Genomic DNA, 25450 nt, shown 5'->3' with positions numbered 1-25450 from the left:
GCCTGGTCTGCAGTGTTGTTACCCTAGTGGCCCTCATCCATTCCTGATAAGAGAGATGAAGCTCTGGTATGATTTTTTTTTAATTACCTCTTCCACTTGTTGAGCACTATTATTGTCCACTAACTCCCCTTGCCACTTCGGGGGGGGGGGGGGGGTATAGGGTGTTGATGTAGCTTCAGGGCACCAATCCCCCCAGCCACAGGGCATGGCGAGAAGGCGAAATGATGCATTCTGACTCAAACGCCCTTTCCTTCATCTATCTGTTGTGAGGTAGTGCTGTCAATTTGGTACTTCTGAAGTGGATTGTTGTGGCCCACATGTAAGGGCTAGCATTTATCGACATTAAAAAGCATTTGTCAGTCATCTGACCATTTTTGAAGTTCATTTAGATCACTTAGTAAGGTCTCATTATCACCTTCAACAGGTGATAATGCTCCAGGGATTTTCTGAAAAGGAGTTTCACTGACAAACATAGTGAATTTGCCAGTTCAGTTCCTTTACGACTTGGGACTGAAATACATTCACACTTTGGGCTTTTGAGTCTTTTAGTTTGTCAATGCTCTTCCTGATTGTGTAGCGTGTAATTGGTATTTCCCTTAATTCATTCTCTTTACCTCCGACAAACATTTGTGTGGGTGATGGGATGTCATTCAAGCTTTCTAGTGTGAACAGTGATGTAAAGTATTCGATCAGTGTGTTTGCTGCCCTTTTATCGTGCAACTTAAAATTAACATTGTTCAGCCCGTCCTCCAAACAAAGATCCAAAAGTGATTCCATGCACCCGCCAAACCCCCTGTTTATGAATGAAAAGCGGTTTACACACGACTCACAACTGCTGACGTTCGGACATATCCGGAACAAGTGCTTCACTGACGAAGTTTGTTCGAATCACAACACTATCAATGCTTCACCCACGTACTACAAATACAAATAAACGCCAACAGAACCTAAACACCTGACCTAACCTATCCTATGCCTATATATATACAAAATGCCAATATATTATAATATTAATTTATACTTGAGAAAATTCCCGTTTTGAATGAACAGCTTGTTAAAATTTATGAATGCGTCTGTGGGGTCGACCGCTGAATGTAATGGACTAGAGTCGAGGATGGGTTGCATTGTTAGTCTCATCTTTTATGGGTCCTACTCTGCTGTAATGGGTTTTTGTTTGGGTTTTACTTCGTATATATTTGGCCGAAACGCTATGCGTATTAGTGGCTTTAGGTATTGTATTTTAAATTTAAAATATTTGCCCCAAAGAGAGAGTTTATTGGGAGTACTTAGCTGTGTCATTAGGCAGATAATTAACTATACAATTTGCTGTGCTCCGTCCTTTAACAAATCCATTGACCCACATCCCCTAACCTGCGTATTTTGTGCAATAGTCGGTTTCGGATGATCCTTTCGAACATGTTGCAAGTGCATGACATGAGACTGATAGGTCTGTAATTGCCAGGGTCATTGGGTTTCGGTATGGGAACAATTATTGCATGTTTCCATTGTGTGGGCAACACTCCACTTAGGAATGACTTGTTAAACAGGTGGAGTATTGGGTTCCCAGACACTTCACCAGTGCATTGAGTATGTCGTAGGTGATGCCATCCTCACCAGGTGCTGTAATTTTATCCTTTTCATAGCCCCCTTTACTTCCTGGGCTGTGATTGGTTCCTCATACTCGTCATCACTAGATTGTGCTCTTGTTATCCTAATCCTTCTGTCATTTTGTCGGAGGAGCTGTTCCCTGCTTACTTATGCAGGGTGGGAGGAGGATGATGCTGCATCACTCAACTTCTGTATTAGTTCTTCAGCCTTACCCTGGGGGTCTTTGTGAGCCGCAGGCCGGGCTCTGTCCCCTTAGCTATCTGAATTTTTGCCAACACTTGTCTTGCAGATGTTTCTATTCCAATAGAGCTAGTGAACGCTAGCCCTTGTCTTTCCCTTTGTAACTCATCTGCAATGCATGTACCTTTACCTGAATTGAAAATCTAATCTAAATCTAAATCTAATCTATATGCTTAGAGATATGCAAATGCGAGAGTAATAGAGTGAAACCTTTAAAATACTGAACAATTTGGAGGATATTGATTCATTCAATTTCTTCAAAAGGTCAGATGTAACACGAACAAAGAGCAAAGGTTTCAAGCTCAACAAGCCACAATGTAGGAGTAACAATAGATGCTTTTGAATACATAGGGTTAAGAACCCCATTGAAACCGCCTACGCAACGAAATCGTAAATGCTAAAATTCTCAAGAACTTTTAAATTCCAGCTTGAAAAAAATTATCAGGACAAATGTGGTTGTCACATATACATACTGTTCTTAAAATATCTCCCCATTTTGCACCCGCAAGATAACGTACAATTTTAAAGGTTGACGAATGTTAATTTTTTTGTTTGCAAAGCTGTTCACTTGAGACAGTTAAGAAAGTCCCAGCTGTGTCTGGGTACAAGTGACAGGATGAACGATGAAGGGTTTGCTTCCTATTGGCAAGCTCCTATGGTGGTGTGTCCACTCACATGATGAGTGGCACTGCCCAATACTGTCACTATATTCATAGTGACAGTATTGGGATGGACAGTATTGGTGAGTCCAGTCACAGGATGAGTGGCGCTGCCCAACAGTGTCACCATGGTGACAGTATTGGGCTCTTAATCTAGAGATCTTGATCACCACTACAATTTTGACCCATTGCTCCACTTTCAGCACCTTAGTGTGGCGATCCACAGAGGAAATGCTCACTGCATCCATGGCTCCAGCCTGCCATTTGAGGAGCTGGAGGAACTCTAGAACCTGTGATGAGTAGCCTTGTACAAAGCATGTAACCAATGTTGTAACCCTTTTAGTGTAATGAAATATTAAAATAAAGTTACACACACACTAAAAGAATAGGGTGGTAGACAAGATGAAAGTGTTCAGTGAGGATCCACAAGGTCTTCTCTGAGTACTCTTTATTTTCTTCTCCGTGGCTATGTCCACACTTGCACAAGAGGTGGTACCCCTTTTAGGTTTAATAAAAAATTATATATATAAATATATATATAAATATATATATATATATATATATATATATATATATATATATATATATATATATATATATATATATATATATATATATATATATATAAATATATATATATATATATATATATATATATAAATATATATATATAAAAATATATATATATAAATATATATATATAAATATATATATATATTTATATATATATAAATATATATATATAAATATATATATATATATATAAATATATATATATATATATATATATATATATATAAATATATATATATATAAATATATATATATATAAATATATATATAAATAAATATATATATAAATATATATATATATATAAATATATATATATATATATATATATATATATATAAATATATATATATATATAAATATATATATATATATATATATATATATAAATATAAATATAAATGTCGTACCTAGTAGCCAGAACGCACTTCTCAGCCTACTATGCAAGGCCCGATTTGCCTAATAAGCCAAGTTTTCCTGAAATAATATATTTTCTCTAATTTTTTTCTTATGAAATGATAAAGCTACCTATTTCATTATGTATGAGGTCAATTTTTTTTTATTGGAGTTAAAATTAACGTAGATATATGACCGAACCTAACCAACCCTACCTAACCTAACCTAACCTATCTCTATAGGTTAGGTTAGGTTAGGTAGCCGAAAAAGTTAGGTTAGGTTAGGTTAGGTAGGTAAGGTAGTCGAAAAACAATTAATTCATGAAAACTTGGCTTATTAGGCAAATCGGGCCTTGCATAGTAGGCTGAGAAGTGAGTTCTGGCTACTAGGTACGACATAAATATATATATATATATATATATATATATATATATATATATATATATATATATATATATATATATATATATATATATATATATATATATAGATAGATAGATAGATAGATAGATAGATAGGAGCATGAAATAAACTCCTGTGAAGGTGTCCAACAAGGTGACTCCTTAGCCCCCCTCCTTTTCTGCCTAGCTATCAAAGAGGTCACTGATAGTCTGACAAGCGAGCTAAACATCTGGTACCTGGATGATAGCACTCTCGCTGGAACCCCGGAAACCATTTTGAAGGATATAAGGAAAATCCAGGAGCAGGAAGCAGCCTTAGGCCTCATTCTCAATGCATCCAAATGTGAAATAATCTCCCGCAACCCAGACATCACTGGGCAAATACAAAATGTTCTTCCAGAAATTCTCGTTGTCGAGCCACCGGACTGCACTCTCTTGGGTGCCTCCATTGGCCCACGAGCAATCAAGGAGGTCCTGGATGCAAAAATCACTGATCAAAAGAGAATGCTGGACAGGATTGACAAGATTGATGCCCATGATGCTTTCTTTCTCCTCACAAGATGCCTGTCTCTCCCTAAGTTGACCTACTTTCTGAGATGTTCTCCATCCTACAGCAGCCCTAAGTTAAATGTGTATGACACCCTTCTGAGGTCCATGCTGGTGAAAGTCCTTAACCTGCCATTGGACGACTCTCAGTGGGAGCAAGCAACCCTTCCTGTAAGACTCAGCGGCCTTAGTGTCCGCACAGCCTCCCAAATTGCTCTACCAGCCTTCCTTTCCTCCTCCCACGTATCGCACGACCTCGTCGTCATCGTCATCGCACGACCTCGCCATTTTGGGTGAGGTGATATGCGGGTATAAAATGAAAGATGTTTAAATCATAGCATAAGTAAGAACTCTGTTTAGTGTTTGCAGGTTATAGTTGTGTGTGTGTAAACTAAAATTCTTTGAAAATGTAATAAGTTATTACAAAACGCGTTCAAGTATCGCGTTAGACTAGAAATAAAAATGAATTTTGGAGAATTGATTTTTCAGTTACCATCAACAGTGAAAAGAAACATAAGAAATATTGAGAAAATTCGTGTTAGAATTATTAATCTTACTTTTCCGGTCATATTTAATAATATGTCTAAAGGAAAGACTGCTACAAAAGTATACTAATATATATATATATATATATATATATATATATATATATATATATATATATATATATATATATATATATATATATATATATATATATATATATATGTCGTACCTAGTAGCCAGAACTCACTTCTCAGCCTACTATTCAAGGCCCGATTTGCCTAATAAGCAAAGTTTTCCTGAATTAATATATTTACTATAATTTTTTTCTTATGAAATGATAAAGCAACCCTTTTCTCTATGTATGAGGCCAATTTTTTTTATTGGAGTTAAAATTAACGAAGATATATGACCGAACCTAACCAACCCTACCTAACCTAACCTAACCTATATTTATAGGTAAGGTTAGGTTAGGTAGCCAAAAAAAGCTAGGTTAGGTTAGGTTAGGTAGGTTAGGTCGACGAAAAAACATTAATTCATGAAAACTTGGCTTATTAGGCAAATCGGGCCTTGAATAGTAGGCTGAGAAGTGAGTTCTGGCTATTAGGTACGACATATATATATATATATATATATATATATATATATATATATATATATATATATATATATATATATATATATATATATATATATATATATATATATATATATATATATATATATATATATATATATATATATTTATATATATATATATATATATATATATATATATATATATATATATATATATATATATATATATATATATATATATATATGTCGTACCTAGTAGCCAGAACTCACTTCTCGGCCTACTATGCAAGGCCCGATTTGCCTAATAAGCCAAGTTTTCCTGAATTCATATATTTTCTCTAATTTTTTTCTTATGAAATGATAAAGCTACCCATTTCATTCTGTATGAGGTCAATTTTTTTTATTGGAGTTAAAATTAACGTAGATATATGACCGAACCTAACCAACCCTCCCTAATCTAACCTAACCTATCTTTATAGGTTAGGTTAGGCTAGGTAGCCGAAAAAGTTAGGTTAGGTTAGGTTAGGTAGGTTTGGTAGTCGAAAAACAATTAATTCAGGAAAACTTGGCTTATTAGGCAAATCGGGCCTTGCATAGTAGGCTGAGAAGTGCGTTCTGGCTACTAGGTACGACATATATATATATATATATATATATATATATATATATATATATATATAAATATATATAACTTTAGAACACTTTCCCACCAGGAGACTCGAACCCTAGCCAGCACAGAAGCCTTCCAGCAACTGGCATAACAGGTATATATATATATATATATATATATATATATATATATATATATATATATATATATATATATATATATATATATCTGTGCTTGGGGACCCACCACCCTTAATTACCCCTACTCCAAATTAATCAACAAAAATCTGAAATTACAACCATCACACAGAAATAACCTGCACACGTAAATAACATCACATGAAACAAGAAGGTATGACAGGATGTGCAGAATACCCCCGTTGAAAAGCAGAGGTGCAACAGGAACTTCTGAGAGAAGCACACATGTGCAGTATGTGCAGTACCACACCCAGGCTGTGGTACTGCACATACTGCACAAGGATGGATTGATAAATTAATATATGGACTACTGACTTTAAACACAAGTTTATTGATTTTATTAAAAAAATATATCATATATGTTACATAAATACTTAGGAATTTTTTCATAGAAATTATATTGTTCTGTAAAGGAAGTAAGATTGATGGGAGTCACCTCTGACTTAATTACATAAAGTTTATTGATTTTATTACAAAAATAAATCATATTTTACATAAATAATATTTTCTTTATATTAATTTTATTTTTCTGTAAAGGAAGTAAGATTGATGGGAGTCACCTCTGACTCAATTACATTATCAAAAAATAGTTTATTATCTGCTATCAGACAAATTGTGCGTTATTTTCTTCTGAACCATCATGACTTGCCCTCTTCCAACAGATACATCTTCCTTCTTGACTATCTTCAAATTATTTCTTTCTTCTTTTCTATTTGATGGCTTCAAAATAATGGACGTCTTCGACCCTTCTAAGATATGATCTTTGGGAACCCTGATGAAGGTACTTGCTTCAGCAGTAAGTAGACACTGATGTGCTGAAAATGTGGAAAACATAACATATATAATAAATATTTATTTCTTGCAAAAACAAAACACCAAAATCACAGAAATTTGGAACCATAGTAGTCTGTAGACAGAGGCCACCAGGCATTACAACAATCGGTAGACAGAGACCAAGAAGGGCAATTGTGGTGCCACAATGGTTTCCAAGAATCCTAGCACAGATTATTTGAGTTAAAATTGGTTTACTTTTACCAAGGGGCCATTTGGAGGTAGGCCCACCCCAGTACCCAGTGTGTGTGTATTCTTCCAAATAGTGTAGAGGTGCCATAGGCACAATCAGAGCACTGTATAAACATCAGAGGTCCGCGGTTGTTCAACGTCCTCCCAGCGACTATAAGAAATATTGCCGGAATGCCGGACTACCATGATGGTGAAATATGGATCTCAGAGTACAATCTTTTCAAATGTGATAGGAAACACCGGCTTCAGGGTGGGGTCAGCCTCTACATCAAAGACACACTCATCTGTACTGAGCTGCTAAACACCTCAAATGATATGGTGGAAGTGCTGATAATCAAAATAGAGATCCTAAATGTACTTATTGTCTTTGTATAAAAGTCACCGGAGGCAAACCCTCAGCAGTTTAAACACCAACTAATGGAAATAGAACACTGCTTGGAAAACCTCACAAATCCAGCTCCGAACATCATCCTGCTTGGGGACTTCAACATACGGCACCTGAAATGGAAGCACCTGGCTAATACAGTAATATCAGAAAGAATACCAGGAAGTAGCCTAAATGAACAGGCACATGCAAATGACCTGCTACGGATGTGCGACAGGTTTGCCTTAAACCAGCAAATAGTAGAACCAACTAGGAAGAACACGCTGGACCTCATTTTCACTAATAATGATGAATTGATCAGGAACATAATGATTACAAATACCTGTTACTCAGATCACAACTTAATTGAAGTTATGACAACCATGTTGAATAGACCTTCAAAACCAGTCCAGATTCCCGGTGGAGGAGATTTCAGCAAATTCAACTTCAATAATAAACAGATAAACTGGGAGCAAATAAACAAGGACTTCACAGAAATAAACTGGGAAGAACAGCTAGAAAATGCATATCTGAACCAGTGCCTGGAACAAATAAGCTCAGTAGCACTAAAAATATGTTTAAACCGCATACCCCTAAGAAAAAAGAGGAAGAGATGCAGATTGGAACGAGAACGTCGTTCCCTATATAGGCAAAGAAAGCGAATCGCGGAACAACTTGAGAGTCGCACCCTATCTCAAGAACGGCGAAGAAGGTTATGTAGAGAAATAGAAACAATTGAACTCAAGCTACAAGTCATACAAAACCCAGGAGAGGCAAAGTGAGCAAAAGGCCATCAGTGAAATAGAGAGGAATCCGAAATATTTTTTCTCCTATGCAAAATCAAGATCAAAAACCACATCTAGTATCGGGCCCCTGCGAAAGGGAGATGGAACTTTCACCGATGACAACAAAGAAATGAGCGAGCTACTGAGGAAGCAATATGACTGTTTTCTGCGAGCCATTAAACGAACTAAAGATTTCTAACCAAAATGAGTTTTTCATGGATATGATACCAACATCAAATCATATATCAGACGTCACCCTATCCCCACTGGATTTTGAAGAAGCCATAAACAGTATGCCTATGCACTCTGCACCAGGCCCGGATTCTTGGAACTCCATATTCATCAAGAACTGTAAAAAACCACTATCACAGGCCCTCCACATTATGTGGAGACAAAGCATAGATACTGGCGTTATCCCTGATATACTAAAAACAGCAGAGATAGCACCACTTCATAAAGGAGGAAATAAGGCAGAGGCAAAAAATTAGACCGATAGCACTAACATCGCACATCATAAAAAATTTTGAGAGAGTGCTAAGAAGTAAGATCTCAAAATACATGGAATCACAGCATCTGCATAACCCCGGACAACATGGTTTCAGAACAGGGCGCACTTGCCTGTCGCAGTTGCTGGACCACTATGATATGGCATTAGATGCTATGGAAGACAAACAAAATGCTGATGTAATTTACAAAGATTTCGCAAAAGCTTTTGATAAATGACCATGGTGTTATTGCACATAAAATGCGTTCAAAAGGAATTACCGGAAAAATAGGTAGATGGATCTACAATTTCCTGACTAACAGAACACAATGTGTAATAGTCAACAAAATAAAATCCAGCCCATCAACAGTGAAGAGCTCAGTCCCCCAGGGTACTGTGTTTGCTCCAGTACTTTTTCTCATCCTCATATCGGACATAGACAAGAACACAACCTATAGCACTGTATCATCCTTTGCAGATGACACTAGGATCTTCATGAGAGTAGGCAACGTAGAGGACACAGCAAACCTCCAATCAGATGTAGATCAGGTCTTTCTATGGGCTACAGAAAATAATATGGTGTTTAACGAAGATTAGTTCCAGCTCATGCGCTATGGACAAAATGAAAATATAAAAACGGCAACCACGTAAAAAACTCGAGCAAATCATAACATAGAACGAAAAGGCAATGTCAAGGATCTAGGTGTACTCATGTCTGAAGACTTTACCTTTAAAGAACATAATAAAGTAGCCGTCACAACTGTAAGAAAAATGACAAGTTGGATAACAAGAACATTTCACACTAGAGATCCTATACCGATGATGATACTTTTCAAAATGCTTGTGCTCTCTAGAGTGGAGTACTGCTGCACAATGACAGCCCCTTTCAAAGCTGGAGAAATTGCTGACCTGAAGAGCGTGCAGAGAACCTTTACTGCAAGAATCCACTCAGTAAACCATCAGTAAAAATTATTACTCAGTAAAAAAAGTAACACATCTAAACTATTGGGACCGACTAAAGAGCCTAAATCTGTACTCCCTTGAGCGCAGGCGGGAGAGATACATAATAATTTACACGTGGAAAATATTAGAGGGGCTGGTCCCAAACCTGCACACAGAAATAACATCACATGAGACCAGAAGACATGGCAGGATGTGCAGAATACCCCCATTGAAAAGCAAAAGTGCAACAGGTACTCTGAGAGAGAACTCTATCAACATCAGAGGCCTGAGACTGTTCAACACGCTTCCGCTACACATAACGGCATAACTGGCAAACCCCTCAGAGAGTTCAAGAGAACTGGATAAGCACCTCCAAAGGATACCTGATCAACCAGGCTGTGACTCATACATCAGGCTGCGAGCAGCCGCATCCAACAGCCTGATTGATCAGTCCAGCAACCAGGAGGCCTGGTCGACGACCGAGCCGCGGGGACGCTAAGCCCCGGAAGCACCTTAAGGTACTTGCCCTACCATCTACATGATTTGATGCTCTGCAAATACAGCACACATCAATTCATTGCACACTTATATAATAATTATTTGAGAATATATAACAAGTACTTTATATTTAAATTATTTTTTTTTATATTTGTAGCTATACAATATTTGTATCCCTGGTTTCCATACAGTATATTCTAAACAAAATATATATTAACAAAACACATCACAACAAATAGTTGACAGCTGGTAGACTGCCAAATAACAAAAAGAGCTTTGAATATATGATCAGATATTCTTGAGATGGGACAGGAACCAAAGACTCGCCAGGTCCAAAAAGCACACTTGAAGCCTCCCCAAAACCTCCATTCATTCATTCACAAACTTCTCCCAAGACCATCATGAATTAATGAATGAATGCATGATGGTCTTTCCCCCAAGACCAAATGATCCAAGGTATGATCCAAATATTGAAATATATTCCCCAAAGATCAAAATATTCAACAAATCTTTCTTGAGCAACATAGGGATGCAAAATTAACATGACGATGATTTGGGAAAAGAACATTTGCCAACCCAGGGGTAGAGAATACTTGTTATTTTCTCTTTGCTTTGCTACTTAAAGCTACTCAAATCAAAGGGAAGAGTGTTTCTTCCATTTCTTCGTTGTCAGTCTGTGACTCAATACTGACTACACTGTTGTCACTGTCGGTCTCGGAATCCTCGGAATCTTGACTGTCTGTTTGAAATTTGTTGTACTCTACTTCCCTGTCTTCAGAAAACAGGTTAGTTGCCTCAAATAGTTTAATTTGATACAATTTTTTCATATTTAGCAAGAGGGCCGTAAGTCCACTGGTTACATGCTGGAATGATGACTTCTTTATTGAGTATTTACCCTGTTCCTGTAAAACAAACACACATCATTATTTCAGGCATTTTTTAAATTAAATGTTTGTTTTCCTAACAAGTGTTTCATTTAAACTTTAACTAGTAAAAGTGATAATGATAATATTACAATTTGTGTCTACAAAATGCTTTTACTAATTTTACTTAGCTTAGACACAAACAACAATGATTAAGCTACCTGTTAAAATAATTACCAAGTAGCTATAATGCAATAACATTTATTTCAGTGGAGTAATTAAGTTAATATTGATACCTGATACTAACTTCAATTATCCAAGAGGGTGGAGCACTTTTGTTTTGTACATCATCTAGTCTTTGTGTTATCTCAAGCTTTTTTCTGTAGAAATCCAAGTAACTTTTCATTTCCAGTTGAATGACATTTTGTTCTTCCATAGTCCTGTTGTACATATGCAGCTTTTCTGCAGCATTTCTCTTGTCTTGAAGAGTAACTTAAAATATTCAAAAATAAAATATAAAGTAAATTATTTAATAAGGAACATGAACAAATCTGTCATTGTAGGATGCATGTATTATGCAACAACAATGCAATCATATGTAATCATTTTTAAGGTATCTTGTTAATATTATTATCTTAAAAATATAAATTAGGCATGGACTTCCATTTGTCCATTACCATAATGAGTAAGTTTGAATTAACATGTTAGTAGCTAACAATATTTATCCTCATTGACAAGGCCAATATGCACAGAAAAATAACCAAATATACTTACCATTATCAGTTGGTTGAGGAGTGTCATTATACCATGGAAAGTTGCCCTCTTCATCAATGTCCACACTAAGTTTTTCTGTATTGTCTTCATTGTTGACCGCTATCAGTTCCCTCAACTTTTTCTTGTCTGCTTCAATCTTTGCACGGTATCGTGATCTCATTTTGCTTGAAACTGAAAGAAACACTTTGTTACTAGTAAATAAGATTATAGTTGATAAATTTGTTTTGTATATACTTAGTAGTGAATACCTACACAAAAGTAGCAGAACACACTACATAAATATTTGCCAAGCACTTTTTTTTTTAACAAGCTTAGGTATACACAGCAATGTGCTGCTATCCTATTATGTATGAAAGACCACAGTGTAGATCAAAAACCTCACAGGACAGCCAGTCATACATGGAATCTGGAGAGAATATGAAATGTAAGGCTGATCTATTAGCCTCCACTAACAAAATCGGGGTACAGCACAAGAATATCTTCCAATATTCCTGAGTGTATGAAGTAATAACAAAACTCAAAGTACATCATACCATTTGTTCTGAAGTCATTGATAACAGGGCAGTCACATATATAGTGATAGACAGTATGTCCTAGGTTTTGTTCACATAGTTTACAACTGGAATGATTTCCATTGGCAGATACATTACCTGCAGGCACCTGCCATAGATATTGATATCTCAACTTAATTTTGACAATTACCTATAATTACATAGGACAACACCTAAGTGAGATGGTATCCATACAAATCTACCTGAGAAATAAATGACATTAGATGTGTTTAGATAAAAAAAAAGTAATTGTTTTCTTGAAGTATTTTACAAACACTAAAAGATTTCAGTTTGTTTTATCAGTCCCTAACTTATACATAAGCTTTAACATACCTGCTACACTGGATATGTGGGATTTCTTGGTTCTAATTGAGTCACATACTAACTCTATCCCCTTTTGAACATCATTTTGAGAAACTGATCTGTTGAGAATAGAGGATACTGTTTACTATAATGTTTACTAAATTCAAACATGTAAAGACCCTGATTAATTAAAAAAAAATTAACTTAAATTTTTAGGCAATGGTCACAATGGCATTTTATGATGGCTGACAATTATTGTACAAGAACTAAACAATTAAAATAATTAAGAAATGTTTTGGCAATTTTATGATTTATGGTACTGCATTGATTTTACAGTACAATAACCTTGTTAAAATATATAAGAGTATTTCAAAACAGTGTTTCTTACTATATATTTTACAAGCAAACCTTTTATTTAAACTCTGGGCTAAGTTGGTTAACTCTGCAATCCAGATGAGAAGTTGTTTTTCATCAAGAGATAAGTCAGCTAACTCCTTTCTTATTAACTCTGCAGCTTCTTTTGCCTATCAACAGGAGGAAAAACTGCCCTGTTAGTATAATAAATGTTGCAATTTTTATTTAATATTTGATATTACAAAAAAAAAAAATCCTTACGAGCCTAACTGCTGATGAAGGCTGTTTAATGGCAGTAAATGTTATTTTTATTTTTATTTTTGAATGTTTTTTTTTTCCTGTGCACTTATATTAGTGATTCATGATCATTGTTGCATATATTCAATGAATAAAGCAAATTACTTGCCTTACAAAATCTTGAAGCTAGAACACGAGCTAAAGAGTCATGTTTACGTTGGTTCCAAAAAAATGAAGATTCACTAAGTTCTTCTTCACGCTCTGAGAAAAAGGGACAAAAAATAACTCCCTTCAATGAATATGTAAAATGAAAATAATTCACTTTTATGCAGGCGATGAGTCACAATAACGTGGCTAAAGTATGTAGACCAGACCACTCACTAGAAGGTGAAGGGACGACGACGTTTCGGTCCATCCTGGACCATTCTCAAGTCAATTGTGATGAGGAAGTAGAGACAGGCAATAAATAGGCTAGAAAGAGCTGAGGAGCAAAGTAAGGTGTATTTTAGGGGATAGTAATAATAATAAGAGCTGCAGAGGGCCTATTGGCCCATACGAGGCAGCTCCTATTATAACCACCAAATGAGAAGGAGATAGGAATAAGAAGACGATAGCAAGGGAGCGTAGGAGAAGGCAATGAACAGAAAAAAAGGAGAAGAGAGAAAGAAAATGAAAGAGAAAGAAAAGATAGATAAATGGAAGGGGTAGGCTTATGTTAGGTCACGTTTGTTAGAAAGATTACAGCATTTGAGTATATAATAATAATAATAATAATAATAATTTTATTTAGGTAAGGTACATACATAAAGATATTTTACAAAGTTTGTTTGCTTTATAGATAGAGCTAGTACATACAATGCCTAAAGCCACTATTACGCAAAGCGTTTCGGGCAGGAAAAACATTAAAGACTAAAGCTTAAAACTAATGGGTAAAAAGAATAAGATGTGTTGAGTACAAATAAAAATAGAGGTAAAAGAGGGGGGAACATTGTTGAAAAAGCAGCACAAATACAATTACAAATTATTACAGAAAATTACATTCAAACAGCGTTGATTTGAAAAACAAAAAAAACAAAAAACATACATGGGTTGGCAACAGAGGGGTAAGGTGAGTTACAGGGAATTTATTAGGTACAGCTTCGTTTTTAACTTAAACTGGTTGAGAGAGGTACAGTCTTTAACATGGTTGGGAAGGTCATTCCACATTCTGGGCCCCTTGATTTGTAGAGCATTTCTGGTTTGATTAAGTCGTACTCTAGGAATATCAAAACTGTATTTATTTCTGGTGTGGTGCTCATGGGTTCTGTTACAACCTTCTATGAAGCTTTTGAGATCAGGATTGGCATTATAGTTTAGCGTTTTATATATGTATAATACACATGAGAGAATGTGCAGTGACAATGTCTAACATATTCAGAGATTTGAGTAGGGGTACCGAGTGATGTCTGGGGCCAGAATTGGATATTGTCCTAATAGCAGCTTTGTGTTGAGTAATTAGAGGACGTAAGTGATTTTGGGTAGTAGAGCCCCAAGCACAAATACCATAGTTGAGATATGGATAGATAAGGGAGTAATAGAGAGTCACCAGGGCAGGGCGTGGTACATAATATCTGATCTTAGAAAGAATGCCCACAGTTTTTGAAACTTTTTTTGATATGTTTAGAATGTGTCCCTGGAAATTCAGCTTGTGGTCAATGAGAATGCCAAGGAATTTGCCATCTAATTTGTTACAAATTTGGGTATTGTTTATTTTCAGATTTATTTGATTAGAGGATTTATTGCCAAACAGAATATAGAAAGTTTTGTCAATGTTAAGGGTGAGTTTGTTGGCAGTTAGCCACAGATGGACTTTATTAAGCTCAGTATTTACTGTGGCATTTAGAGCAAGGGGATCAGGACTGGAGTAAATGAAGGTTGTGTCGTCAGCAAATAGAATTGGTTTGAGGTGTTGGGAGGCATTTGGAAGGTCATTAATGTAGATGAGAAAGAGGAGAGGGCCAAGTATGCTGCCCTGGGGAACACCAATGTTGATGGGTAGGGTGGGAGAAATTGTATTATTCACAGAAACACATTGGAGCCTGTCAGTAAGGTAGGATTTGAGGTATTGTAGGGAGTGTCCTCTGACACCATAATGATGTAATTTAAGAAGAAGGTTTTGGTGGTTGACAGTACCGAAAGCTTTACGCAGGTCCACAAATAACCCAACAGGGAACTCATTTTTATCAAGAGCTGTATGAATCGAGTTAAGCATACTAATAAGTGCATCGTTAGTTCTTATTTTGGTCCTGAAGCCATATTGGCAAGGGCTAAGTATATTGAGTTTGGCTAGATATGAGTAAAGCTGCTTATAGATTAGTTTTTCAAAATTTTTTGACAAGTTTGGCAGGATTGATATAGGTCTGTAGTTGTTAACATCTGTGAGATCACCACATTTGTGGACAGGCGTTACTCTCGCTTTTTTTAGAATATCTGGAAAGGTTTGGAGTTCAAGTGACTTGTTGAAGAGCAAAGCAATAGCAGGGGCTAAAGATCTGGAGGCTTTTTTGTAGATTAAAGTCTTGTAGATTTGTAGAGTAGATTTTTGTAGATTTTGTAGATTAAATATACTGTGAAAGGGAAGAGTCCACAGCAACAAAGCCAGGACTCAAGTTCATGTTGGGTACATTGTGTATTAGAGCCGATTCAACAAGACGGCGTCTGTGGAGAGTAGAGGCAGGAAAGATTATTTTGGAGGAAGACCAATCTATGGGATGATTAGAATCCCTCACATGGCAGAAGGGAGCATTGTTAGTGTCTGCAGACTTGACACTTCACTTGTGCGCTTTAAGTCTGTCATTCAGTGTACAGCCAGTTTCTCCAAAGTATTGTACCAAATGAACAGGAAATAGAGTAGACACCAGCAGCAGGAGGAGCATTTTTTTTTTTTTTTGAGGAGCACTGTGAACTAGATTGCTACGAAGTGTGTTAGTTTGTTGGTGTGTTAGTTAGTTCTTATTCCTATCTCCTTCTCATTCAGTGGTTATAATAGCAGCTGCCTCGTATGGGCCAATAGGCCATCTGCAGCTCTTATTATTATTACTATCCCCTAAAATACACCTTACTTTGTTCCTCAGCTCTCTCTAGCCTATTTATTGCCTGTCTCTACTTCCTCATCACAATTGACTTGAGAATGGTCCAGGACGGACTGAAACGTCGTCATCCCTTCACCTTCTAGTGTGTGGTCTGGTCAACATTCACTTTTATACTATCTATAATTTACTTGCTATATTAATCAAATCCAATTCATATACACAAAGTTGTAGGGTGACACCAGGTGTTGCTAGTTACTGAAGTCATCTTCATTACACATAATAAATATCACTAACAAGTTTTAATAGATTATACCTTCCTCATTGTAACAATGCACTATAAACTAACCGGCTTTCAACATGTTTTTGGTGGTACTGTTGTACCGCGACATATAGCTGAAAATTTGCTCGGTTTCTTCACCTGTGGTAAAACCACTTCCGTGCTGCCAGCGTCCTCCATACAAGACCTATAATTAAGATGTAACACACTGTAAAATAATTACAAGGAAAGAATATTAGTCGATTGCTCAAAAATTTAATTATGATTAAATACTTTATTCTGATTAATAACTTTTTAACCCTAAAATAACGTTACATTTATACCCGTTACTTTGACAAATGATAATTATTTACCTGGCAATACCATGCATGTGCTTTTGCATGCAAAACCCCTAGGAACGGCTTTGTCTCCAGTAGGGTGAATTTCTTATTTTTTTCTTGAATTTTCAGGGCCCATGGCCAGTACCGTACTGGCATATAATGTCCTGGCAGATGTACTTGGCACTTTTGAAGTAATTTATATGGAGATAGTGTGCATAGCCAAAATCCTCACCACGGGTCATATTGCACATTTTGAGAATTACACCATGCCGGCATGATGCAAGGTTTATGCCAGTCTAGTCCAGGGATTTGTGTGTATACGGTTCGTTTCGTGCCGCTTTCCACAACGAGACACCACAATTTTGGCTGTTCTGCAAATCAAATATAAATGATATTTATTATATATTTATATAATATATATATATATATATATATATATATATATATATATATATATATATATATATATATATATATATATATATATATATATATATATATATATATATATATATATATATGTCGTACCTAGTAGCCAGAATGCACTTCTCGACCTACTTTGCAAGGCCCGATTTGCCTAATAAGCCAAGTTTTCCTGAATTATTATACTTTCTCTAATTTTTTTCTTATGAAATGATAAAGCTACCCATTTCATTATGTATTAGATCATTTTTTTCTTATTAGAGTTACAATTACCGTAGATATATGACCGAACCTAACCAACCCTACCTAACCTAACCTAACCTATCTTTAATGGTTAGGTTAGGTTAGGTAGCCGAAAAAGTTAGGTTAGGTTAGGTTAGGTAGGTTAGGTAGTCGAAAAACAATTAATTCATGAAAACTTGGCTTAATAGGCAAATTGGGCCTGGCATAGTAGGCTGACAAGTGCGTTCTGGCTACTAGGTACGACATATATATATATATTTATATATATATATATATTTATATATATATATATATATATATATATATATATATATATATATATATATTATATAAATACAGTATATATAAAATATATAATATATAATGAAAAGAACCTAACCTGATGGGTTATATAAAAGTGATATAGACCAACAGAAATATAGCATCTTACTCAATATGGCTTCAGACCCCAAAAATCACCATTTATATGGTGCATGTAGCTCTTGATAAACGTTGAGTACTCTATGTTTTACTTGTTGACTTGCCTGTGGGTTAAAAAAACCTAACTACTTGTTATAATATATATATTAACTCTGTAAACTGTAAGACATCATGACTGTCTTTTCCCAATGGTGTAGTGGGTTAAGAACACTCGCCTGGCGTTTCGCGAGCGCTTTGTCCTGGGTTTGTATCCTGGCCTTGGAAGATTTACTGGGCACCAACCCTTAACTATGGCCCCCCCCCCCCTGTTTACCCAACAGTAAAATGGGTACCTGGTTGTTAATGGATTTGGTGGGGTCATATTCTCTTGGGTCTGGATCCCTCTCTTGAGCCCCTGCATCCCTCTCTTGAGCCTTTGCATCCCTCTCTTTAGCCTCTGCATCCCTCTCTGAAGCCTCTGCATCACTCTCTTTAGCCTCTGCATCACTCTCGTAAGCCTCTGAATCACTCTCTTTAGCCTCTGCATCCCTCTCGTAAGCCTCTGAATAACTCTCTTTAACCTCTGCATCCCTCTCTTGAGCCTCTGCATCACTCTCTTCAACCTCTGCATCCCTCTCTTGAGCCTCTGCATCACTCTTTCAAGCCTCTGCAACACTCTCTTCATCGTTTGCATCACTCTCTTAAGTCTCTGAATCCCTCTCTTGAGGCCTCTGCATCACTCTATCGAGCCTCTGCGTCACTCTCTTTATCCTCTGCATCACTCTCTGAGGCGTCTGCATCACTCTCTTGAGCCTCGGCATCACTTTCTAGAGCCTCTGCATCACTCTCTTCCGCCTCTGCATCACTCCCTTAGGCCTGTGCTTCCCTCCCTTGATCCTCTGCATCACTCTCTTGAGCCTCAGCATCTCTCTCTTGATCCTCTGCATCACTCTCGTGAGCCTCTGCATCCCTCTCTTGACATCTTGCATCCCTCTAATGAGCCTCTGCTCCCTCTCTTGAGCTCGGCATCTCTCTCTTAAGCCTCTGCATCACTCTCTTGAGCCTCTTCATCACTCTCTTCAATTTCTTCATCCCTCTCTTGAGCTTTTGCATCATTCTCCTAAGCCACTGCATCACTCTCTTGAGCTTCTGCATCACTCTCTTGAGCCCCTGCATCCCTCTGTTAAGCCTCTGCATCACTCTCTTAAGCCTCTGCATCACTCTCTTTAGCCTCAGCATCACTCTCTTTAGCCTCTGCATCACTCTCTTGAGCCTCTCCATCACTCTCTTAATCCTCTGCATCTCTCTCCTGAGCACCTGCATCACACTGCATCACTCTCTTAAGCCTCTGCATCCCTTTCTTGAGCCTTTGCATCAGTCTTTTGAGTCTCTGCATCCCACTCTTAAACCTCTGCATCCCCTGTCTTGCGCCTCTGCATCACTCTGTTGAGCCTTTGCATAACTCTCGTGAGCCTCTGCACCCCTCTCTTAAGCCTCTGCAACACTCTCTTCAGCCTCTGCATCACTCTCTTAAGCCTCTGCATCCCTCTCTTCATCCTCTGCATCACTCTCTTGAGCCTCTGCAACATTCTCTTGAGCCTCTGCATCCCTCTCTGAAGCCTCTACATCATTCTCTTGAGCCTCTGCATCCCTCTCTTGAGCCTCTGCATCACTCTCTTAAGCCTCTGCATCTGTCTCTTCAGACTCTGCATCACTCTCTTGAGCCTCTGCATCACACTCGTAAGCCTCTGAATAACTCTCTTTAGCCTCTGCATCCCTCTCTTGAGCCTCTGCATCACTCTCTTGAGCCTCTGCATCCCTCTCTTGAGCCTCTGCATCACTCTCTTGAGCCTCTGCATCACTCTCTTGAGCCTCTACATCCCTCTCGTGAGCCTCTGCATCCCTCTCTTAAGCCTCTACATCACTCTCTTGAGCCTCTGCATCACTTTCTTGAGCCTCTGCATCACTCTCTTGAGCCTCTGCATTCCTCTCCTAAACCTCTGCACCACTCTCTTCAGCCTCTGCATCACTCTTTTATGCCTCTGCAACACTCTCTTCAGCCTATGAATCACTCTCTTGAGCCTCTGCATCTCTCTCTAAAGCCTCTGCATCACTCTCTTCAGCCTCTGCGTCACTCTCCTAAGCCTCTGCTTCCCTCCCTTGATCCTCTGCATCACTCTCTTGAGCCTCTGCATCACTCTCTTGATCCTCTGCATCACTCTCTTGAGCCTCTGCATCCCTCTCTTGACTTCTTGCATCCCTCTAATGAGCCTCTACATCCCTTTCTTGAGCCTTTGCATCACTCTCTTAAGCCTCTGCATCCCTTTTTTGAGCCTCTGCATCACTCTCAAGTGCCTCTGCATCCCTCTCTTCATCCTCTGCATCACTCTCTTGAGCCTCTGCATCATTCTCTTGAGCCTCTGCATCCCTCTCTTAAGCCTCTTCATCATTCTCTAGAGCCTCTGCATCACTCTCTTAAGCCTCTGCATCTGTCTCTTCAGACTCTGCTTCACTCTCTTGAGCCTCTGCATCCCTCTCCTAAGCCTTTGCATCACTCACTTAAGCCTCTGCATCACTCTCTTCAGACTCTGCATCCCTCTCTTGAGCCTCTGCATCATTCTCCTAAGCCTCTGCATCACTCTTTTGAGCCTCTGCATCACTCTCTTGAGATTCTGCATCCCTATCTTAGGACTCTGAACCACTCTCTTAAGCCTCTGCATCCCTCTCTTGAGCCTCTGAATCCCTCTTTTGAGCCTCTACATCACTCTCTTTAGCCTCTGCATCACTCTTTTGAGCCTCTGCATCACTCTCTTGAGCCTCTGCATCACTCCCCTGAACCTCTGCATCCATCTCTTGAGTCTCTGCATCCCTCTCTTGAGTCTCTGCATCACTCTCTTAAGCCTCTTTATCCCTCTCTTCATCCTCTGCATCACTCTCTTGAGCCTCTGCATCATTCTCTTTAGCCTCTGCATCTCTCTCTTGAGCCTCTGCATCCTTCTCTTGAGCATCTGCATCACTCTCTTGGGCCCCTGCATCCCTCTCCTGACCCTCAGCATCACTCTCTTGAGGCTCTGCATCACCCTCTTAAGCCTCTGCATCCCTCTCTTGAGCCTCTGCAACACTCTTTTCAGCCTCTGCATCACTCTCTTAAACCTCTGAATCCTCTCTTGAGCCTCTAAATCCCTCTCTCATCCTCTGCATCACTCTCTTGAGCCTCTGCATCACTCTCGTGATCCTCTGCATCACTCTCTTGAGCCTCTGCATCATTCTCTTGAGCCTATGCATCCCTCTCTAAAGCCTCTACATCATTCTCTAGAGCCTCTGCATCACTCTCTTGAGCCTCTGCATCACTCTCTTAAGCCTCTGCATCTCTCTCTTCATCCTCTGAATCACTCTCTTGAGCCTCTGCCTCATTCTCTTGAGCCTCTGCATCACTCTCTTGAGCCTCTGCATCCCTCTCGTAAGCCTCTGCAACACTCTCGTCAGCCTATGCATCACTCTTTTAAGCCTCTGCAACATTCTCTTCAGCCTTTGCATCACTCTCTTAAGCCTCTGAATCCCTCTCTTGAGGCCTCTGCATCACTCTCTCGAGCATCTGCATCACTCTCTTTATCCTCTGCATCACTCTCTTAGGCGTCTGCATCACTCTCTTGAGCCTCTGCATCACTCTCTAGAGCATCTGCATCACTCTCTTCAGCCTCTACATCACTCTCTTAAGCCAGTGCTTCCCTCTCTTGATCCTCTGCATCACTCAGTTAAGCTTCTGCATCACTCTCTTCAGCCTCTGCATCCCTCTATTGAGCCTCTGCATCATTATCCTAAGTCTCTGCATCACACTCTTGATCCTCTGCATCACTCTCTTGAGCCTCTGCATCCCTCTCTTAGGCCTCTGCATCACTCTCTTAAGCCTCTGCATCCCTCTCTTGAGCCTCTGAATCCCTCTTATGAGCCTCTGAATCCCTCTTTTGAGCCTCTGCATCACTCTCTTGAGCCTCTGCATCACTCTCTTGAGCCTCTGCATCAGTCTCTTGAGCCTCTGCATCACTCTCTTGAACCTCTGCATCCCTGTCTTGAGTCTCTGCATCCCCTTTCACATAAAGGGAAAGGGGATGATTAACGTCAAGATATTGCTAAGTTCGATGATTTTTAGTACGAAACAAAATGCAAGAAAACTTGCTTAAAATGCAATATTATGCGAAATTCTGACATTTGAAGGCCAAATCACATATCGTGATACTACATGAAATAGTATCGAAATATTGGTAAAAATGAATAAATATACGTAATATCAAACAACATGAAAAACGTGAAAAAGTCACTATTATACCAAATTTGAGGATTTTAACTTCGAATCATAAAGCGAGGTTTCGTATTATTTAGATCCAAGAAAAGACATATGACAATGTTGTTCCCGATACAAATGATAAAAATCAATGTGTTTTCATTAGAATTAACTAAAATGTTCCTGATTTTCCGTTTATATTACCGATGGAAGATGTACACGTAAAACCGCTCTATTCCGGCTGAAACGTCGATATATGCAATAAAAACCGAACTTCTCCCCTTTACAATATCTTACTCAGTATTTTAACGAGAAACAAATAGATGATTGAAAATGAAGTATTTAAGGTTATTATCTAATCAATTATGTGTTTGCATCATTTTTATCGTATATTTAATGAATTAATAACAATAAACTGAAAATTCACAAAAACGTGGAAAAACGGCAAAATATTGCCTAATTCGATGATATTTTGTTTAAATCACATAAAGGAAAAGGAGATGATAAACGTCAAAATATTCCTAAGTTCGATGATATTTAGTACAAAACAAAATGCAAGAAACTTGCTTAAAATGCAATATTATGCGAAATTCTGAGAATTGAAGGCCAAATCACATGTCGTGATACTACATGAAATAGTATCGCAATATTGGTAAAAATTAATATATATACGTATATTCAAACTACATGAAAAACGTGAAAGAATTCACTATTGTACCAAATTTGAGGATTTTAACTTCGAATCATAAAGCGAAGTTTCGTATTATTTAGATCCAAGAAAAGACATATGACAATGTTGTTTCCAATACAAATGATAAAAACCAATGTGTTTTCTTTAGAATTAACTAAAATGTTCCTGATTTTCCGTTTATATTACCGATGGAAGATAGACACGTAAAACCGCTCTATTCCGGCTGAAACGTCGATATATGCAATAAAAACAGAACTCCTCCCCTTCTCAATATCTTACTCTGTATTTTACCGAGAAACAAATAATTTATTGAAAATGAAGTATTTAAGGTTATTATCTAATCAATTATGTGTTTGCATCATTTTTATCGCATGTTTAATGAATTAATAACGTTAAACTGAAAATTCACAAAAACGTGGAAAAACGGCAAAATATTGCCTAATTCAATGATATTTTGTTTGAATCACATAAAGGAAAAGGGGGATGATTAACGTCAAAATATTGCTAAATTCGATGATTTTTAGTTCGAAACAAAATTGAAGAAAACTAGCTTAAAATGCAATATTATGGGAAATCCTGAGAATTGAAGGCCAAATCACATATCGTGATACTACATGAAATAGTATCGAAATATTGGTAAAAATTAATATATATACGTAATATCAAACAACATGAAAAACGTGAAAAAAGTCACTATTATACCAAATTTGAGGATTTTAACTTCGATTCATAAAGCGAAGTTTCGTATTATTTAGATCCAAGAAAAGACATATGACAATGTTGTTTCCAATACAAATGATAAAAACCAATGTGTTTTCTTTAGAATTATCTAAAATGTTCCTGATTTTCCGTTTATATTACCGATGGAAGATGTATACGTAAAACCGCTCTATTCCGGCTGAAACGTCGATATATGCATCAAAAACCGAACTTTTCCCCTTTACAATATCTTACTCAGTATTTTAACGAGAAACAAATAGTTTATTGAAAATGAAGTATTTAGGGTTAATTTCTTATCAATTATGTGTTTGCATCATTTTTATCGTATATTTAATGAATTAATACCAATAAACTGAAAATTCACAAAAACGTGGAAAAACGACAAAATATTGCCTAATTCGATGATATTTTGTTTAAACCACATAAAGGAAAAGTGGATGATAAACGTCAAAATATTGCTAAATTCGATGATTTTTAGTACGAAACAAAATGCAAGAAAACTTGTTTAAAATGCAATATTATGCGAAATTCTGAGATTTGAAGGCAAAATCACTTATCGTGATACTGCATGAAAAAGTATCTAATTATTGGTAAAAATGAACATATTTACGTAATATCAAACTACATGAAAAACGTGAAAAAATTCACTATTATACCAAATTTGAGGATCATAAAGCGAAGTTTCGTATTATTTATATCCAAGAAAAGACATTTGACAATGTTGTTTCCAATACAAATTATAAAAATCAATGTGTTTTCATTAGAATTAACTAAAATGTTCCTGATTTTCCGTTTATATTACCGACGGAAGATGTACATGTAAAACCGCTCAATTCCGGCTGAAACGTCGATATATGCAATAAAAACCGAACTTCTCCCCTATACAATATCTTACTCAGTATTTTAACGAGAAACAAATTGATGATTGAAAATGAAGTATTTAAGGTTATTATCTAATCAATTATGTGTTTGCATCATTTTTATCGTATATTTAATGAATTAATAACAATAAACTGAAAATTCACAAAAACGTGGAAAAACGGCAAAATATTGCCTAATTCGATGATATTTTGTTTAAATCACATAAAAGAAAAGGGGATGATAAACGTCAAAATATTGCTAAATTCGATGATTTTTAGTTCGAAACAAAATGGAAGAAAACTAGCTTAAAATGCAATATTATGGGAAATTCTGAGAATTGAAGGCCAAATCACATATCGTGATACTACATGAAATAGAATCGAAATATTGGTAAAAATTAATATATATACGCAATATGAAACAAAATGAAAAACGTGAAAAAAGTCACTATTATACCAAATTTGAGGATTTTAACTTCGAATCATAAAGCGAGGTTTCGTATTATTTAGATCCAAGAAAAGACATATGACAATGTTGTTCCCGATACAAATGATAAAAATCAATGTGTTTTCATTAGAATTAACTAAAATGTTCCTGATTTTCCGTTTATATTACCGATGGAAGATGTATACGTAAAACCGCTCTATTCCGGCATCACTCTCTTGAGCCTCTGCATCTCTCCAATGAGCCTCTGC

General features: G+C 37.0%; 1 protein-coding gene across 1 annotated transcript; it reads right to left on the bottom strand.

Annotated features, from left to right (window-relative positions):
* Nucleotides 1–11872: 11872 nt before the first annotated feature.
* LOC123747845 (uncharacterized) lies at nucleotides 11873–16957 on the bottom strand. The gene is made up of 5 exons (XM_069309366.1): nucleotides 16886–16957; nucleotides 13638–13729; nucleotides 13286–13401; nucleotides 12908–12996; nucleotides 11873–12194 (listed from the first exon to the last, which is right to left on the bottom strand). The coding sequence occupies exons 1-5, from the start codon at nucleotides 16926–16928 to the stop codon at nucleotides 11977–11979; spliced, it is 558 nt and encodes a 185-aa protein (XP_069165467.1). The 5' UTR covers nucleotides 16929–16957; the 3' UTR covers nucleotides 11873–11976.
* Nucleotides 16958–25450: the final 8493 nt, after the last annotated feature.

Source organism: Procambarus clarkii, chromosome 65 (assembly GCF_040958095.1).
Source record: "Procambarus clarkii isolate CNS0578487 chromosome 65, FALCON_Pclarkii_2.0, whole genome shotgun sequence".
In the NCBI taxonomy this organism is placed as follows: domain Eukaryota; kingdom Metazoa; phylum Arthropoda; class Malacostraca; order Decapoda; family Cambaridae; genus Procambarus; species Procambarus clarkii.
This window is presented reverse-complemented; position numbering and strand designations above follow the sequence as displayed.

Excerpts from the sequence above, each read along its gene's own strand:
- LOC123747845 (XM_069309366.1), bottom strand. The coding sequence starts at position 16,928 with ATGTCGCGGTACAACAGTACCACCAAAAACATGTTGAAAGCCG. Across the intron at positions 12,997-13,285 it reads GCCCAGAGTTTAAATAAAAG|ATCAGTTTCTCAAAATGATG; the intron begins GTTTGCTTGTAA and ends TATTCTCAACAG. Across the intron at positions 12,195-12,907 it reads CCACATATCCAGTGTAGCAG|TTTCAAGCAAAATGAGATCA; the intron begins GTATGTTAAAGC and ends TGTTTCTTTCAG.